Source organism: Perca fluviatilis, chromosome 9, assembly GCF_010015445.1.
Source record: "Perca fluviatilis chromosome 9, GENO_Pfluv_1.0, whole genome shotgun sequence".
Lineage (NCBI taxonomy): Eukaryota > Metazoa > Chordata > Actinopteri > Perciformes > Percidae > Perca > Perca fluviatilis.
The window spans coordinates 29,742,037-29,762,932 of NC_053120.1; the positions used below are offsets into that span (position 1 = coordinate 29,742,037).

Below are 20,896 nucleotides of genomic sequence, written 5' to 3' on the forward strand. Positions count from 1 at the left end.
AATCACTACCCATATGAAAGAGTTAATTAACGAGGGTAGGATGATTGTGGCTGTTGTATTAGACTGCATTTGTTTTAGCTTGGTGTACTTAATAAACTGCCAACAGAATGTATCCTGGCTATGCAGGCTATACTTTAATATCTTGCCCATACTGGTTCAGAGGCTGCAGAGTGATTCACTGACTGAGACTGCCCATGAACAGAAGGATCTGGATTGTATCAGCATGCATCTGTCCTCCAAGTTCTAGCTACTTGTTTCCCTTAAGCAAAAGGAAATCTTCAAATGTCATACGGTATTAGATCATAATAGTCTGATTGTTCCAAACAGCTGTAAAAGCCGACAGTGCTCAAAACAGCTTCAGCCTTCGTGCAGAGGGAACAAGAGGGCAAAGTGGAGCGTGAAGGAGACAGTAATCCCTACTTTTTTTATAAGATTATTTTCGCGGATGTATTTATGGCGTTTATTACAAAGGAAAACTAAATAACTAACAACATTTACTCAAGTGCTGCAACAAACTACCATTTTCATGTAGCCTACTTTACTTGAGTATTTCCATTTTCAGCTACTTTATACTTTATTACATTTCACATATGATAATGAGCTCATAAAATACAATGCATTGCTAAAGGTTAAACCATATAGGCCTGTATATGTTTATTAACGTTGCTACTTACTTTTGATGCATTTAAGTAGGCCTACATTTATCTGATGAAGTCTGTACTTTTACTTAGGAAGGGTTTTGAACAAAGGACTTTAGCTGTAGGCGGAGTAGGAGTAGCCTACTTTCACACATTGGTAGGCTACTTTTACTTAAATACAGGATGGGAGTTCTTCCACCACTGCATGCCATCAATACACTTTTATTGACTTGCACTAAAAGATACTTTTATTCACCAAGTTGAAAAGGCAAAAGTATAGATATTTTGTAGAGGGCAGCTGTTGTTTGTTTCTGTGAGCATTACTAGCAGAGAATTGCTGCAGTTTTGACCTTCCTCCACTCAGCTGTCATGAAAAAATAAAAATAAAAAAAACGTTCATCACGAACATCAAAGTCTGTGCTTGGGTTTCCTCAGAAGTCCACGCCCATGGCAGTGGCTTGCAGTAGGCTAGGCATGCCTGCATGGTCTGTGCTCGGAGATCCAGGAAGGTCGGCGGACAGAAGAGAAGGGGGACCGCGCATATCATGTTCCTAAATCCCATCGCTTGAAAGCAGACCACAACTCCAGCTCTCATCTAAAAAGAAGGTAAATCACTCACACTTTTTATGATGCAGGGTAGGTTTAAGAGCATACTGGTCCGATGTATAGGCTAGATAGCGTAATTGGCGGTCGGCGTAGCGTCTCGCCAACTAGTTTAGTCTGAGATTACCGTTAGTTTACCTGCTATCTTCAAACAGTCGTGGTGAATAGGACACGCTTTAGTTTGCGTGCACGAGGCTTAAAGCCGCGTTCAAAGCGTTTAACCGCGTTTAACTCTCACCTTTAAATTAATCCCTCATATTCTAACAGGGAACTCAGCTCCTGAACAGATAACTTATTGATGGTTTGTGCTGATAAATCACAGCTGTTCTGACTGTATTCGCACTTCTTTTTTTTTAGGAGCTTCTGTTTCACGATAAAGTCTACAAAAGTGTGCCTCATTAATAACACCCATTCAAGGGCTTTTTTTCTGCAATGCGGGTAGTTTTTTTCCCCCCTCTTTCATAGCTTATATCCTAAACGAGACAAGACTTTTTTTGTATGCCTGGGGCTGGGTGTGTTCCAAACATGTCTGTTTTTAGATATCTGGGATTCAGACAAATTTCCTGTCAGGAAGGGACAAGGATATGGCTTGGTCAGCTCAACTCAATGGCTGACTCATCCAGTGGAAAGACAGGCTTTTTCCTGAAAGTACCTACAGACTACAGACTTCACACACAGAGCCAAAAGCCTCTTTTCTCTGTGCTATTTCTTGGATTTATTTATTTTTTTACGAATCCATCCTGTTATTAAAAAATTTAAAGGACCCTACCCACAATTTTTCTAACGTGCCACTTTTTGATATGTAGCAATGTAAATCACTTTAACCTTAAAGAGGCACACCACATATTTTACAAATGAGGTTCAGTTAACCTCTCACAAGGTGCCCTGATGATGTCACCGGGGTTTTCTCCATGTTACACTTAGTGCATTACGCAGCGCCAATGTTATGAAACGGCTGTCTCCTAAATGGGCGTGGTCTCGTTTGAAAGTGTAGTGAATGTCCTGTGGATGGATGGAAATTTATATTTGCATAATGTCTTCATGTTTTCTTTTGCTAACATTATATATTTGCACAGTTAAAAGCCATATTTAGCAAAACAATTTAAAATGAGTTTTGTTAAGGCATTCAAGTGCTTATCTGTGTTGCCAGATCTCACAAGAGATTGTTCCTGAGACAGAAACAAACAAAAAAATTGATTTGTTTGTCTGAAAAATGCCATTTTAGTGTCAGAATGTCCGGCAGTTATGTGGCTTGTAAAAAACGGGTCCAATATTTACATTGGTGACTATGGGGCAAAATAATCGATCATAACCTGCGTTCACTTCTCCCATTGGAATCAAGAGTCAGGACCTGCCGCTAGTCTAATAAAGAGGCGTGGCAGTGGAGAAACCCATGGGACACAGAAACAGGAAATCATCCCTCCCTGTCAAACCTCTAACTAAAATTGAAATAAAGTAGGTCCTCAGTATGCAAGATAAAAAAAAGTCAATCATCACCACCTTTAAGCATTCAAACAGAGTGTGGTTGAGATGTTACTGAATTGACAATAGAAAAACGATCCACAGTTCGAAAAAGTTTGGGAACCCCTGAATTATTTAGTTTATCTTATGTTTGTGTGTAAAAGCTTAATCTTCAAAGTAACTAGTAGTTATAGCAATGTTGTGGCGTACAAGTATAAAGTACATAGTAAGCAGAAAGTTCATAAAAAATAGAAATACTCAAGTGAAGTTCAGTTGCCTGAAAATTGTACTTAAGTACAGTACTTGTACATCATGCACATATATATATATATATATATATATATATATATATATATATATATATATATATATATATATATATATATATATATATATATATATATATATATAGAAAGGGGTTGAGTCCAGAGTTCTTGGGGGCAGAGGGGAGGGGACGGTGTTGAGCTTCCTGACAGCCTGGGGAATGAAGCTGTTTTCCAGTCTGGTGGAACAGGCTCAAAAAATGGTTCTGACCATTTGAAGCGAACCTCAGTAGATAGTTCGGTGTAAACATCCCTTCAATGGCTCTCTATCCCGCCGGGTGTCATGACCCTGAGATGGGTGAATCAATACAGATCTTAAAATGTAATTGAACTACCAAAAACATGATCTCTCTAAAAGCCTGCATGCTTTTAGTGAACCTATTCAACGTTGCTTTACAGCTAAACTCATTAATAATGAACTATAGCTTGAGTGTAGATGTAATCAGCTAATGCCAGCATCTGTCTCTTAGGCACTGTGGAGCTGCAGATCATAAAACACTGTACATTATGGTCTGGCACCTTTATAGATTATGCATTAAATGATTGATGATATGATTAAAGTTTTGACACATACGGGATATGTTTGTATCTGGATGATATTTTACATTTATTTTGCATTTTTCATTGTTTCCACCAGCCCATTGTGATAGAATTATGCAAAATTAATTTCAAGCTGAGATGTTTTACTACAAAAATCAACAGTGCTTGTACAAAGTTTTTTTTATCGAGTAGACCTTCTAAGTTTGAATGACAATGCAGCCAACTCCACTGCCAGACAGACATTGGAAATAGGACACTTGCAGCTGCAGTAAGCACTTTACAGAAGGTGACCAGAGCACGTGAGCAGAAAAGCTGCATCAGGGACACACCGCTCTCACACACTCTTATTCAAGCTACAGCTGTTAAGCTGCAGGAGGTAGAATAAAAAAAAAAAAGCCAGATCTTAAAGTAGAGGTAGACCTCCTCCTGCAGCTCTCCCTGCCCCCTCTCTGTATAGCCCCTCACATCTGGCAAGCACAGGCATGCGCCATGGATGTATAAAGAGAATTGGATACAGCGTTCAAGGCGGAGCCCTATTTATGAGAGTTGCTCAGTGGCGCATGAAGCCAAAAAAGTTCAACTTCCGGGAATTAAATTACACTTCAAAGCCCAGCAAACTTCCTTGGGGCCTGGCATGCCACCCCACCGGCTTCATACAGTCACCAGTACAAGTACTTTTTTTTTCAACACCTTTTAATGAAAGAAAACATTAAAATATATAACATGTTAGACACATACTCAATATAATGAATCAGAGAAAAAAGAAAATGACTTTAAATAAGTGTATATAAAAATATATAAAAAAATACAAATATTATTTTATAATAAGGGACAAAACATACATTATTCTTCAAACAACATACATTATTCTTCATACAAACACAATACCTTTACTAACCCAATTTTGCTTAGATTTTTTTCCAACAGTAATGTTTCCATTATTCCATATGATGGTTTTGCGTGGGGAAAAGTTATGTATGTAGCATAATTTCCATGCAAGGACGGCCTAACCTGTACGAGTACTAATCACTCATTTCAACCAGATGACATGCTGTTATAGCTGCAGTTCTATTAGAATGACTGTCCTGTTTTCTTTGTAAAGCCCTTTGAGAGGACATACTGTGAACCGAGGTTGTAGTTAGCTACATAAACATGAACTTGAATTAGCTGCAGCTGTTACTTAGAGTTTGCAGAAGGCTAAACTACAGGCTCATCTACCACATTTACGTTGTTCTCTCACACCGACTCTGCCATGTCCTCGCTAGCATGGCAGCAGTAGGCAGTGCCACGGCTTCGGGCTCTGGTCCTTGTATCGGCCTGATGCCATCCGAACGAGGAGACGCCGGAGGCTGTGTGAAAGGAAACGTTATTCTTGCATTGCCAGACCTTTCTCCGCAGCGCTGTGAAGGAGGGTCTGGCTAGTCCACACAGCATTCCAGGATGGGAGAAAAATGTGCTCTGGTTTATTGGCATTTCTTTAAACCAATCGCAATCGTCATGGCCGGCGCTTAACACCCGACAGAGCCACGGTGCCGCTGCAATAGCCTCGGGAAGGAACTTGTTTTGGTTTAACGTGTACGTTTTAAAAGTTGTTTTAGTCGTGCAACAGAAAACTCAGATTGGAGAGTATAGCTAGCTGTCTGGATTTACCCTGCAGAGATCTGAGGAGCAGTACCATAGTCCTCATAAATCCACCGGAGTTTAAAATTCCAAAACAAAGAAAGTGGAAGGAAATGAACATCTGGACAAAAAGAGGTTCATCCGGTAGAATTTCTGGTGGCACCGGAGCAATCCTGGAAGTGGAACGTCATTGGTATAGACTAAGGAAACCTAAACGTGCCAAATATAGTTCCTCAGGCTAAAGGCTAACCCCGGCAGAGCAGCTTGCCTGACTATTTTCACAGCCAATGTCCGCTCCCTGGACAATGAACTGGACTACTTTTTACACAACTTCGTTCCTATATGTACTGTGTATAGATTGAGCACAAAAAAATCTCTTCTCTAGTAGTTTATCCTTAAATTAGCTGATGCCGTTAGCCTTTGGCTACAGTAAACAGAAGGCACCAGCACGCACGTCTGCATCGGCAGAACAGCCAATTGGAAGGCTTTCTCTCTCTCTCTGAAATGACCTGTGATTGGCTGACGTCTCCTGTGACGGTTAGGTCAACTAAAGCCTGAATACAGCGCCAAGGAGGAGGTGCAGAAGTCTTGGCTCAGACGTCTTGAAATACAAGATGCTGAAAGATTATTATTATGGAACTTTTGTCCAACAACGTGTCAAAAATAAACTGCCTGTTTTTAAACAGACTTTTAAGAGATTAACACTGTAACTTGAAGACCATACAGTCTGTGTGTAAACACCGAAAGGCCTGGGTTCTGGTATAATTCAATTTAGTTAGTAATCAAGTTTATTGTGAAGCCACTTTAAAAATATGTGGGCTTCTTGGACTATGAAGTTAATGTCCAAACACAAGCTCTACAAAATGAGTCATTTATTTAGTCTTTTGTGGCCACTGACTTACAAATAGTTACATTAGTAATGTGCGTTTGTATAATGATGGAGCTCCACTAGAGAGCGACTCATCAGTTTAAGGCGCAGTGGCTTGGCTAATTCCAGATTTACACTGTTTTGTTGTCTTTCCTTTTTTAAATCCGAGAGAGTTGTGTAAAATTTCCACTGTAATGTACTGGGTGCTGCATCCCCCCTCATTGGACAGACATGCCTGTGCCACATTATCTAACACACACACACACACACACACACACACACACACACACACACACACACACACACACACACACACACACACACACACAGGTTCATTACCATCCAGAGCCTGCAGTGATTGCTTTAAAATAAATCTTGTAATCCATTTCTCGTCTGTGCACCAAAACACCAAAGCAAAATGTCTTGTATGTGCTTTCAATGTGGCGTCTGTGACGGTTTTCTTTTCCCTTGTCTCCTTGTATTGTTTTTATTGCATGAACTGCTTTGTTGCCTTTGACATCATCTGTGCTTGCTTGTTTGTTCTTGCTCCAATTGTGTGCCACATGTCTGTACGTTTTACTCCCTTTTGCTTAGGCCTGCTGTCATTATAGATATAATGTAATTTATTTAATTTGAATTTTTTAACCAGTATTTTAGGATGCCTATTGTCAACTGGCTGGGGACTACAGCTGGAAATTAGCCATAGAGGCTAAAGCTGCTCCTTTTACTGTATAGTTAATTAAAAAACTTGTATGCATAAAGCTATTGTGCAATAAACTGGATTCTGATTGTGTTTGCTGCTTAATTTTCACGTAGAGTTATTGTAAAATAACATGACACTTTTGGTTGGTTTTCCTTCTGTCCTCCCCAATGTGAGTAACCCGTCGCCACTGGTCTACAGCTATGCTTGCGGCTCTGTGAGGCCGTACTAAGGCACAACTGTAGTTTGAGCTGAATGCTAACATGCTCACAATGACAGTGCTAAAATGCTTATAAAGAAAGTATATACGTTTTACTGTGTTCGCCATCAGCTTGTGTGCTCACGTTTGCTAATTAGCACTAAACACAAATACAGCTGAGGCTGATTGGAATGTGATTAGTTTGTGCAGATATTTGGGCATTAACCAAAGTATTGGACAAATTGAAAATTTGACCTTATGGTGGCGCTCGATGAAAAGTTGAGGATTGAAGTCATTTATCTTGGGGGGGACATGAATGAAGGCTAAAAACCTACAGTATACTGTTGTGAGTTGTTATAAACAGGAATACTCCTTAATGCTGGGAATTGAATAACGCCATTGTTTCATCCCCCGTTATGGCCAAACCATTTGCCCCATTGTATGGACTGAAAGTCATTTGGGATCATTTTCCACTCTTTTGTTACCAGGCATCATGATTCCTGTGATGGAATTCCGGCAGTTCTCTGAACAGCAGCCAGCGTTCAGAGTCCTGAAGCCGTGGTGGGATGTGTTCACCGACTACCTGTCTGTAGTCATGCTCATGATTGGTGTCTTCGGATGCACTCTTCAGGTCAGTAACATTGCCTCGCCATGATATACAGGCTTTGCATTCATGTGTTCCATAAGGTTTTGTAATGCCTTGTGCTGTTTGTGTTTCCATTTTTCTACTGTAATCATTTCTTTGAAAGGGAGTAATTTAGCTAATGTATGCTAATGTAACATGAGTTCAAACTGCAACATGTTTATGAGATAAAAGGAGTTGTCCTACTATTGTTTTCATCACAGTGAAAGGGCAGTAATTTAATTCACTAGAGCGAGCCTATAGGCTCTCTGAAAGAACATTACTGCTCTGCCTCCTCTCTGGCACCAGCTCAAAAGCACTAATTCCCTGCTTTTACAACCTGGACTGGGAGCAGCAAAGGAAGCATTCATCCCAATAGGAGTTTACCAGTGGAAATAGTTACCCACCCAGCCCCTTTCAGTAAACATCAAGATTCCAAACTCTTGGCCCAGCACTTAACTTTGCTCTCTGTGTGGAATAGGACCGTTTTTTGGCTCCTGCAACACTCTGTAGTGTAAATCCTGGAAATGATACCAAAACATTTTTTGAAAAACAGGATATTTATCAGAGTGGGAGCAGCTGTTGATTTCCACTCTCACGATAACAGTGTTTGAACACAATCTAATGGTTAATAAATCGAGTACATCATTTATGTAGTCAAGTTTACTTTATAAGTCAGAACATTATCAACATGCCATTTTGTATAATTACGTAATTGCCTCACACAATATTCGCTGCAGATCAGCTTTTCAGAGACCCCAGCAGACCTGACTTAGCATTTCAGTCTGTGATGTGCTGCAGCACAGCTGCATTGCCCTTAACCATTGTAATAATGTCCTCTTTGGATTCACTCTTCACAAATGTAGTTCTTTTGCATGGTCCGAGTTTGGTATCAGACAGCTAAACAAAGTGCACAAAATGTCTCCCATTTAGGCCTGCCACCATTAAATTAAAGTGCACATTTCCTGTTGTTAGCATTGCAGAGTGAAGCAGCTGTTTTTCGTTATTTTCAGTAAACACTAAAGGCAGGGGTTGTTTACTGATGCCAACTTTCCAAGCCGATATTCAGTATGTTTACATGCTATCCGTAAACCAGGTTACTCAGAGAAATCAGGTTAGACAGGCAGTAAGAAAACTGTTTAAATGCACTGTAATAACAATAGCTTGTTGGCAATGAGTCATTGCTTTATTGCAGATAGGAAGGAGCTTCGGCTGAACCTGCTGTGTTGTGTTGTGTGACTTTCTGGCCTGTGATGGCTTAGGTTGTATTTAGTGGGGGTCTCTGAGGATGGCCCGTACTTTGTTCCTGCAGTGGTGTACAGAGGCTTAATGATGGGGAGACATGAACCAATGTTTAATTATCCTGTTTTTATGCCTCTCTTGAGAGCATTATTTTCACCCTGAGTGGTGTTACCAAACCCACACAGTAATTGCTCAATTTAGGTCAGTGAAACGACTTCTCTTCTACTCGAACCCAATTTTTCAAGCAATACTTACTCATTTTAACAGGTTGATGCAATGATGGTTTATTTATGTTTGTAAGTGTGGGGGTTTACTGTGCTGTATGTGACGGGGCTCAGTGAGAGAACAGGCTCAGCGGCAGGGTGCGAACTACGGGGGAGCTAGGGGGAGCTCGGCTCCCCTTAATAAGACATGGGCTCCCCTGAAAACGTGATTTGTGAAATTTTGGGGGGTCTCTGAAAATACTGACAATGTGTCATTTTGACGTGCAATTTCAGTTTTGTGTAATGTGATCATCGTGGATTATTATGTGTAAAACTGCAAAAATATAATCCATGCATGTCGGCGATTTGAACCTAATTCACGTCAATAAAGATAACTATACATGCTATTCTTGTCATGAGCATCAAGGCGTGGCGGCGCTGCGGTGCAAATTCAACTCATGTTTAGTACATGTTAACCAGAGGTGTATAGTCCAGGTGCCAGAAAGTAGAAATCCTGTCCAGCAGCTGTCCCAACCATCACTAAACCAGCTCCTCTACCAGGTAGATGAGCTCGTTAGTGAAAACACCTGTTCTAGATGTAGAGGCAGATCCAAAAACATGGCAGGATTTTTACTTTCTGGCACCTGGACTATACACGTCTGAATTTCCAGTATTTGTGATGGTAGTTTTGTAAAGTAGATTAGAATTGTATTCTAAAGTACAGTTGCTGATATTTTAATTTGAAAAGTCTGTGTAGTGCATCCATGTCTCGTTTGGAAACTACTGTATACCGTCTAAGATGTGTTGGCTGCTGAACAGAGGTGTATAGTCCAGGTGCCAGAAAGTAAAAATCCTGCCATGTTTTTGGATCTGCCTCTACATCTAGAACAGGTGTTCACTAACGAGCTCATCTACCTGGTAGAGGAGCTGGTTTAGTGATCGTTGGGACAGCTGCTGGACAGGATTTCTACTTTCTGGCACCTGGACTATACACCTCTGATGTTAACTCAAAGATTCGCAGAGAAAATATAAACGTTGGAGGCCATTAATCGGCGCGCAAACTCCTTGAAATCCATTCTGCAGTAAGCATCATATAGCCATGGTAAAAAGAAATCAAGGCAGTTTAATTAATTTTGGTTTTACTAAGAAATTGTGTAGCGATGACGTTAATAGCACGACTAATTCACCTGTTGCAAGACCTGTTAGCACACCTCCCACCGGGTTGACAACGCAAGAAGAAGCTGAAGAAATAATGTCCTCTCTGGCGGAAGATGATCCTAACCCCTCTCGCTCCTCTCTCCCATTAAATTGGAACAGCCAGCAGTGGAGAGACTGGAAGAGCCCATATACATGGCTGTTTGTTAAGGATGGAAGCTTGGGGTGTGTCGCTAAGGTCTAATCGAACGGAGGAATTATGGTATTCTTCAGTAGCCCGAGTAACTTTAACCATTGTTCATGTGAAATCTCAAAAACAGCCTGATGCTTTAATAGACTATTTGTGGCTGGCTGTTTGTTATTTGACCTATCAATTCCTGTCGAAGTATTATAGGGTAAATCCTGTAGTGCATACACTTGTAGCTGTTATGTATCTTTGTAAGTCATTGTAAGTCGCAAGCGCACGCCCCCCCCCCCCTCCCCCCTCGTGGAAAAAAAGTGGGCTCCCCCGAAGGCCACGGTATAGTTCGAACACTGCTCAGTGGGGAGGGCACAGCGTCTCCTTACAGCAATATTGTGTCTGAATTTAACAGTCAAACACTTCTGGAGGCTACTTTGTATTATTTCAGTTTAAGTCTGACTTTGGATGCAATTCTTGTTAATGTGATTTGTGTGGGGATCTCTCCTTTCATCCCACTGCATTGCTGTCACAGTGATACTTTCCCTGTCTCAAGACTTTGTCATGCGCATGCATAGAAGTCGAAAGCCGATTGCATACACAAAAAATTGTGTATGCAGAGAAAATCCATCTGGGGAAATCAGGTATCTCTCAGCAGGCCTTTAAAACCCAAAACATCCCTGCATTGAAGTAATGAAAGGGGCTGCATTGGTGGGATGATGTCCTTTAAGTTTGTCTAATCTTCCTTTTCACCCTACATTTCCTTTTAGGTAATGCAAGATAAGATCATATGCCTTCCTCAGAGAGAGTCTTCAGGGAACACAAGTGAAGTGGAAGTGAAGTCACTGTTACACCTGCAGTCCAATATTTCAGCCGTACCAAGAGAAATGACAGGCCTGAAAACCCAGCTGGATTTTCAACAGTACCTTTTTATCAATCAGATGTGTTATGAGAAAGCTCTGCATTGGTATGCCAAGTTCTTTCCTTATTTGGTTCTTATACACACTCTTATTTTCATGGTGTGTAGCAACTTCTGGTTCAAATTCCCTGGCTCGAGCTCTAAAATAGAGCATTTCATCTCCATGCTCAGCAAGTGCTTCGACTCTCCCTGGACCACACGAGCTTTGTCGGAGGTGTCTGGAGAAAATCCTGAAGAAAAGGATAAAAAGAGTGCCACTTCTAGGTCCAACATTGCTTTGTCTCCCGGAGAAGGAAGTTTGGAGAAGACACAGTCCCTCCGGTCTATCCCAGAAAAGATTGTAGCTGACAAACCATCAGCAAGTGCTCTTGATAAAAAAGAGGGTGAACAAGCTAAAGCTCTTTTTGAAAAGGTGAAGAAATTCCGTTTGCACGTTGAGGAAGGAGACATTCTCTATCTGATGTATGTCCGGCAGACAGTATTCAAGGTGTTTAAATTCCTCCTGATCATTGCCTATAATAGTTCTCTCGTGAATAAAGTGCGAAATAGAGTGAGTTGCCAAGTTGAGATCCAGGACATGACAGGCTACCGTAACTTTCAATGCAACCACACTATGGCTCATCTGTTTTCTAAGCTTTCTTACTGTTACCTGTGTTTAGTGGCTGTCTATGGATTAACAAGCCTCTACACCTCTTACTGGCTGTTTTACCGCTCACTCAAAGAATACTCCTTTGAGTATGTGCGACAGGAAACAGGCATCAATGACATCCCAGACGTCAAAAACGACTTTGCTTTCATGCTACACATGATTGATCAGTATGACCCGCTGTATTCTAAACGATTTGCAGTTTTTCTATCAGAGGTCAGTGAGAACAAACTGAAACAGCTCAACCTGAACAATGATTGGACCGCGGATAAATTGCGTCAGAGACTCCAGACTAACAGCAACAACAGACTTGAACTTCAGCTATTCATGCTCCCTGGGTTACCCGACACTGTCTTTGAGTTGACAGAGCTGCAGTCACTCAAGCTGGAGATCATCAACAATGCCACCATCCCTGGCTCAATCTCTCAGCTAGAAGACCTTCAGGAGCTGTCTCTTTACCAATGCTCTTTAAAGTCGCAAACAACCGCTACCTCCTTCCTCAAAGAGAACCTGAAAGTGCTTCGTGTGAAATTCGATGATAACAGGGAACTTCCAAACTGGATGTATGTCCTGCGCAACTTAGAGGAGCTCTATCTCACTGGGTCTCTAAGCCCTGATGCCTCCAAAAATATAGCTCTTGAGTCACTGCGGGAGATGAAGGGTTTGAAATTGCTCTATCTTAAGAGCAATTTGACCAAGATACCTCAGTCTATAGTGGATGTCTCCAGCCATCTGCAGCGGCTGTACTTACACAATGATGGCACTAAGCTCGTAATGCTCAACAACCTGAAAAAGATGACCAACTTGATCGAGCTGGAGCTAGTGCATTGTGATCTGGAACGCATCCCACATGCAATCTTCAGCCTAACCAATCTGCAAGAGCTTGACCTGAAAGAGAATAACCTTCGCTCAATAGAGGAGATCATCAGCTTCCAACATCTTCGAAAACTCACTTGCCTTAAACTTTGGCACAATGGTATCATGTACATCCCAGAGCATATCAAGAAGCTTGGCAGCCTAGAGCGCCTCTACTTCAGTCACAACAAGATCGAGATATTGCCTTCGCACCTGTTCTTGTGCAACAAGCTGCGCTACCTGGACGTGTCCAACAATGACATCCGATTCATCCCCCCAGAAATTGGAGTTCTTCAGAGTCTACAGTATTTCTCGGTCACCTGTAACAAAATCGAAAATCTACCAGATGAGCTCTTCTTTTGCAAAAAGCTCAAAACACTAAAGCTTGGCAAAAACTCACTGTCCTCACTGTCGCCAAAGATTTCCTACCTAGCTCAACTGACGTACTTGGACCTCAAAGGCAACCACTTTGAGCTTCTGCCCCAAGAGCTCGGTTGCTGTCGTGCATTGAAGCACAGTGGCCTTATAGTGGAAGAGACACTGTTTCAGACATTGCCTCCTGATGTCAGGGACCAAATGAAGGCTGAGTGAGATGCCTTTTTGTAGCCACAGTGCCTGCTGTTTGTTCAGTCTAACAATTCAGAGCATTTGTTTTGTATGAACTCATTACCATACTTACATATTACACTACTGTTAAAAAAGTTATGTTTCCTTGATGGAAGGGAAAATTACTTATTCATATATTGTAACATAAGCCTCTTTCACACAGAGATATTGCAAATTCACCGTTTTCACTTTTCATACTGAACCAAACAACGCCGGCAGAACACAGCCTTAAAGTGCAACAAAATGTGATAATGTAATCATTTGCACCGTGATTATATATATCATTTAGTTTACTTAAAAAAAAATGCTAAACTTGATTACAAGGTAGTTCAGCATTTGTTCCTTTCCTTTTAGGTTTTACACCACAGGATATACGCTGCTTACAACTCAAAACAGCATCAGATAGAACCAAAACGATGTGTTTTTAAAATGAAAAGGTTTTATTTGCGGGAGTTATCTCACAGGAACCTCAGAGATTTTGTGTTGACTGAAATAAACTGAATTACACACAGAGCAAGTAAATATTGCATTAAGTAGCAGTGTGAAATACTTTTTCTAAAATAGCACATTTTACTGTAAGTCATAAGAGTATACCCGTTTTTGTCTGGGTTTAAGCTATTATAGCTGTTTTCACCTGGTATTAAAATCCGTCCTGAGTGAGTCGATCACAAGTAGAAAGCTCTAGGTACACGTGTTTACCCCTGGCAGTAGTATGCGTCTCCAAGCGGCTACCCTTTTACAGGCTACAGTGGGGCACAGAGCTCCGGACAGCCGGGGCATAAGAGCAGGCAGCACCGGGAAAAAAAACCCTGACACATCACTGACAGTATGACAATAAAGTGGTTTCAGTGACATGAGAAATACTTTGAATGAGTACGTAGTTCCGCTCACAGTTGAGTTGACGGTCCTTAATGTGGTCCAGGACACATACGCATACACACTACTAAAAGAATGTGGTCATACATGGCCCAATTTATTTCTGAATGTGGTCTAATGGCGTTTTTCCATTATATGGTACCTGCTCGACTCGCCTCGACTCTACTCGCCTTTTTTGGATTTCCATAATGAAAGAAAGTACCTGGTACCTGCCAACAGGAGGTTCCGAGCGAGCTGAGGAGATACCAAAAGGTGACGTGAAAACCTGCAGACTACTGATTGGTCAGAGAGAATCGTCAACTATTCACTGCTTCATCATTGCTAGCGACAGACGGGGGTGTCCTGAACAAACCCGCCATTTTTAAACGGTTTAGCCAGCTGTGTTTGCTGCCTCCAGCTTCTTTTGAAACTAAATTTGTCTTCTGGCTGTGGCAACAGCCAGATGCCGAATCAAAAACAACACCCCTTCGACGTTCTGTGTGTGTGTCAGGTCATGGCAGTTTCCTACAGCGTTGCTATGACGACCAGCCACGCTTGCCTCACGCATGAGGCAGTACTAAATCTGCAATGGAAAATGGAGGACAGGGCACCGCGGCCGGGTCGAGTCGAGCAGAGCTGGTACCAGCAGTGGGTAAGCACCATATGTGATCGGATCATTCACACCTGCACATGTCAACATGTGATCGGATCACGCAGATTACATTTTAATACCAGGAGAAAACGGGGCTTTAAAATAACTTTCTGCGTGTGTCCTTGCTGCTATAGAAATTAACGCAGTGCTAAAGGGATGGAGATGGGTGATTCTTTAATGGATACAGACGCTCTTGGGCGTCAGACCCTAAAAAGTTAAGCGGTGCCATTGTTAAAGGCGCAACGTTCCTGTCTTTAATAGGCTGTGTGAAAGGGGCTTTAAAGTGTGGCTGTAACAGGAGTGCTTGTTCTGTTATTCACTTCTGACTTATTATCCAGCCACAAATTCTTCTTAAAGGTCCAATGACATGCTGCTTTTTGGATGCTTTTAGATAGGTCTTAGTGGTCCCATAATACTGTATCTGAAGTTTCTTTCCCGAAATTAGGACGTGCCATTTCTGTCTGTAGCTTTAAATGCTATTGAGGAGGAGAGAGGCAGGGCAAGGTGGTGGGTGAGGGTGTGGCCGTGACCAACTGCCATGCTTTGCTCATTTGCAAGCTATGATGTCTCTCTCTTTCTCATGGACGGGCCAAATTCTCTGGCAGGGCAAAGCAGAGAAAGGGGAGGTAACCTTTCCCCTTATGACGACATATAGGGAAGATTCCAGATCGGCAGATTCATTTTCTTAAAGGCGGAGCAGGATACCCAGGGCTTGGTTTACCTCTATCGCCATTTCTAGCCACTGGAGGACCATAGGCAGGCTGGGGAACTCATTAATGTTAAAAAACCTCATAACGTGAAATTTTCATGCCATGGGACCTTTTTAAGGAGTAGTTCATGCTTAGAGTTAGATGAGAAGATTGACATCAATCTCATATCTAAGAGCGGTATCAATATTCTCATGTGACTTGGCAAGAAAGCAAATAAGCCTCGGTTCCAAACACGCACATTTCCTGTCACTGCTATATGAAGTAATTTGATTACTGAATGTGAATCTAAATGGAAGACTTCACTTAAGATAGGCCAGTAGTCATGTGTATGCTATATTGTATTATGTTGCCCTGATTAAGTATTTTATTTTCAAGAGACTGTTAGTTCACATGGACTGCAGCAGAAATGCAAAAAAACAAGAGATATATCTTACATAAGTACACGTAATACCTTGACAATTCTGTATAAAGTGCATTACATTTAAAGGACTTTGTCATACTGGTGTTTTTCTTCAGCTTTTTAAAATGTGCACAATAAGTGTACAGCCTTACATTACAAAAATGTATTTTATAAGCAGTATTTTAATGTTGTTGACCAATAAAAATGGATTTGTTTTCTAAATGTCATTTCTTAGGATGGAATTTCTTAAAGTTCTAACTACACAAAACCCCACTATTTAAAAAAATAATGAATAACATTTTTTTTTTTTAAACAATACAATTTGATCAGATCAAAGCAGTATGGGAAAAGCAATAGTGTTGAATTGACTAATATTGTAGAGAAAAAAATAATCTAAGTTTCTTAATATCATATATTGCATAGCCTACCATACCATCTCCACAGTCTGTCAATGCTTGAGTATGGTCTGGCTACACCGCTTATCACTCTGGGATAGGGGAAAAAACTGCTCTGGCTTGTTTGAATTTCTTTCATCAAAGGCTGTGAAAATGAACATGATGATGATAACGTTAACACAAATTCCTATTTTTTTTAAGATTCTTTTTTTGGCATTTAGGCATTTATTTAGACATTAAAGGGGAAAGAGAGGGGGATTGACATGCAGGAAAGTGCCACAAGTCGGAATCAAACCCGCGGCCTCTGCATCAAGGACTGAGCATCTATATGTGGGTGTGTGCTCTACCACTAGGCCACCCAGGCAACCAACGCAAATTCCTTTTAACGCCACAAATTTTTTTGACGCGCGATTAACGCTCACACAGGCTCAGACTTCCCTTTCTGAGTTGCAGGCTTTATTACTTTCATTTTAATTAAATTAATGATCATTAAAAAGCAGCTCAAGATACTCCCCCAAAAAAGAAACCAACTTCCTTGAGCAGAAATGAATTAAGAAAAGGGTCTTTTGAATGGCAAGTTCTGTTTCAAAACCCTTCCAGATGGTTCTCTTGAAAAGAGTTATTTGCATGTACTGTCGATGTGAATTTACGATTTATTGATAATTATTGAGTTACGTCGAGTCTCAAATACCACTTGAGCATTAAAAACTTAAAATCCCTTTTTTAAAGTACATTTAGAACAGTTAAAAAAATGTGCGATTAATTTGCTATTAATCACGACTTCACTATGAACAATCATGCGATCAATCGTGATGAAATATTTTAATCGCTTGCCAGCCCTACTTTAAACCAATCACAAAACTATCTGGTTGTGAGGGGGCTGCGTGTGTCCTTGCTGCTATAGAGATTAATGCAGAGCTAAAGGGATGGAGATGGGTGATTCTTTAATGGCCCATCTGCGATCACAAAAGGATACAGACGCTCTTGGGCGTCAGACCCTAAAAAGCAAAGTGGTGCTATTGTTAAAGGTGCAACATTCCTGTCTTTAACAGGTTGTGTGAAAGGGGCTTTAAGTGGCTGCAACAGGGGTGCTTGTTCTGTTATTCTCTTTTGACATATTATCCAGCCACAAATTCTTCTTAAGGAGTAGTTCATGCTTAGAGTTAAATGAGAAGATTCAACTTCAAAAGAAGTTATTTGCATGTACTGTCGATGTGAATTGAGTTACCACCGGAGTACATTGAGTCCCAAATACCACTTGAGCATTAAAAGATAGATAGATAGATAGATAGATAGATAGATAGATAGATAGATAGATAGATACTTTATTGATCCCCAAGGGGAAATTCAAGGTCCCAGTAGCTTAAGACGTCACACACAACATTCACATACATCACAAACAGGATAATAAAAAAGCAAATCCACATTAATAGCATGGACAATAAAATAAAAAATACTAAATAAAATAAAAAATCCACATGAATGTACTATGGGATAAGTATAAGCATGAGACACTTGCAGTGACAGGGCAGGAACTGACCCTGTGATTCAGTATGAGAGTGTGTGTCATGGTGGTAGTGCAAATAGGTCCATTAGTGCAAAGATAAAGTCTAGAGACCAGCATTAAATATGGACAATTTAAGAGAATAATGTAAACATAGTAATTAGGGCTGTGAAAATAATGCGTTAATTTCGATTAATTAATCTGACAAAAAATAAGGCGTTAAAAAAAATAACGCAGATTAATCCATTCCATATTGACGTTTGACCCGGAGCCATTCTAGCCACTATTCGACTGTAAAATGAAGGAGGGAGACGAGAATGTGCTGCCTGGATCATTGATTGGAACATTTAGCTACTTGTTACTTCTTCCTGCCAACCCTGGCTACCGAAATCTGGTGCCACTGATATGTCTGCTCTTCTCTCTGATGCTCTGAAACGGACGATACAGGCAACACAAACACCGCTGCACGTGACGCTAGTTAACACTATACTCAACAGCAGCTAACGTTAGCCTACCGCTAGCTAGTAGCTGGATTAAACACTGTTAAAATGCTGACAGCTAACGCTAAACGGTGTAAAGTTTGACTGTGTTTTATTGTAGAGGATTCAACACCGGTATGTAACAATCTGCTAGCCTGACAAGCCAGCTGCCTTTCATTTCATATCATTTAATTTTGACCATATGGCCTTAGCAATAAACAAGCCCTTCTTTAATGTAACCGACTGTTGTTTAGTACCCTTCTTTTTTCTTTTCTTTTTTTACTTTCTTAAAAAGTATCGGTTCAGGCACCGTTAATTATGTATGCGATTAATTTCGATTAATTAATCACAGAGTATGTAATTAATTCGATTACATTTTTTAATCGATTCACAGCCCTAATAGTAATATAAAAACTATAGCAGTGCAAGGATAAAGATTAAAATTAAATATGGGCATTATAAGGGAATAAAGTAGACAGTAGGATAGACACAAATCAACAGTTAATATTAGAGGTTTGAAGTAATAGTGTTACAGCCATTGTTCAAGTATTAAGTTCGACCTCAGTCCATGCTGGGGGAAGGAGGGAGGGAGGGGTTGTGCATATGGGCTAATATAGCCAGTAAACAGTGTAAGCAGTGAACAGTAAACAGTGGGCCAGTGGACAGTCAGTACATAACTGTTATAGGAGGTAGTGGAAGTGGTGGAGAGGGAGGAGAGGCAGACAGACTATGCAGAGAAGTCTCTCTCTCATTTTCCTTTTTGTGAAGAATTGTAGAGGACAAATTACTTTCTCAGTCTGTCAGTTGTGCATGGCAGTGTGCGTAGTCTTGAGCTGATCATGCTCTTCTGCTTTGTGAAAGTGCTCTGGAGTGGATGACCATCATTGTCCAAAATGTTGAGTTTTTTCAGGGTCCTTTGATACTGAAGTGATCCACTCCAAAAACACACATTTAGAACAGTTAAAAAAAAAAGTGCGATTAATTTGCTCTTAATCAAGACTTAACTGAACAATCATGCGATCAATCGTGATGAAATATTTTAATCGCTTGACAGACCTACTTTAAACCAATCACAATGGTTTTGGGCAGTGCTAAGCTCCAGATGCAGCAACAGTGCCCTTGATAGCGAAAGGGGAGGAGAATGTCTGACGTACGGCGCATGAGACTATCTGAAAGGTGTCAATGCACATTGCATGTTCCCAAAGGTGTTGTGGGATTAGATATTTCCAGCTGGCTGGTGAGGATTTATAAGGCAAAGAAGATTAGTCTATTATTATGCGCACATGATGCACCAATGAAAAAATAGTCTATAAGTGTCTAGAACAAAAAAAATTAAAGTTGTTGGGGCAAAATAAATAAGAAGAGCTCATTGCATAATTTTTCCTTCAAAGTTTAAGAGCTTGTGACTGCAACAGGATCAGTCCTAGATTAAATAAAGAATCAAAATCATTATTCACCAAATACATGCACACAAAGAAGAAATGTAAAATTAAGTAATTTCAGATAAAAATGTGTAATAAGTGTAATAAAAAACAACAATGCTAACTGCATAGGAACATATATATATATATATATATATATATATATATATATATATATATATATATATATATATATATATATATATATATATATATATATATATATATATATATATATATATATATATATATATATATATATATATATATCAGTGGCAGCTGCTGGCCATTCAAAGAGGGGAAGCTCATTTTTGGCCTACATCATAAAAATTGTCTATTTATTTATATTAATATTATAATAATATATATAATAATATAATAATAATAATGTAATAATTAAATAATATAATGATAATATAATTATTATAATACTAATTTATAATATCTGTGAGAAGGTTTCATCAAGAGGCATGGCCAGCAGTGCATTTTCTTTGTCACTGTACTTCCAGTCAGCCAGCTAACTTTGTCATACCAGGAGAGCTGAACAGACCTGTTACTTTGCCCTGTCTTTTGCACTAAATAAATCTTAAGTGTTGATCTAACCCTGCTGTTTAACTCTAAGTTTCTCCTCGTAAGGAAGAGTTTCAAACGGCTTTGCCAAAATCAGGTCGACAATATTAGCATTGTCTGCCATCGTGTGCAGTTTGCTAGCTGGCTAGGGCAAACTCACCCCTACAACACTAGCCTAGCCTACTGTATGAATGAATGATCGAACAAACGATGTAACAAAACAATATTAAACTCGTAGGAGGAAATGTGGGAATTAGGTTAAACTGAAACAAGGAATGTGGTGTATAATTGTATGAAATGTATGATGAAAATTGGCTAGCAATTTTGGCAAGCAAATACCAAGAAATAGGTTGCAGCAGTTCGTCTTTCAACTACACTTGCAAAATCCGCGATGGGACTGAGCGGAGCTCTGCTTGAAGTTGAACAGCTTCGGCGAGTTTTTATAGTACAAAATCGCTGTCAATCAAAACTTCGACAGACCCTCCAATCATCACGCAGAAGCCCAGCGTCCAGGCCAGCCTACTGCTCCATT

General features: G+C 40.2%; 1 protein-coding gene across 1 annotated transcript; it reads left to right on the forward strand.

The window, feature by feature from the left end:
- The first annotated feature begins 356 nt into the window (after positions 1-356).
- On the forward strand, positions 357-13,373 carry lrrc8c (leucine rich repeat containing 8 VRAC subunit C). The gene is made up of 4 exons (XM_039811912.1): positions 357-409; positions 1,074-1,244; positions 7,441-7,583; positions 11,123-13,373. The coding sequence occupies exons 3-4, from the start codon at positions 7,446-7,448 to the stop codon at positions 13,361-13,363; spliced, it is 2,379 nt and encodes a 792-aa protein (XP_039667846.1). The 5' UTR covers positions 357-409; positions 1,074-1,244; positions 7,441-7,445; the 3' UTR covers positions 13,364-13,373.
- The last annotated feature ends 7,523 nt before the right edge of the window (positions 13,374-20,896 follow it).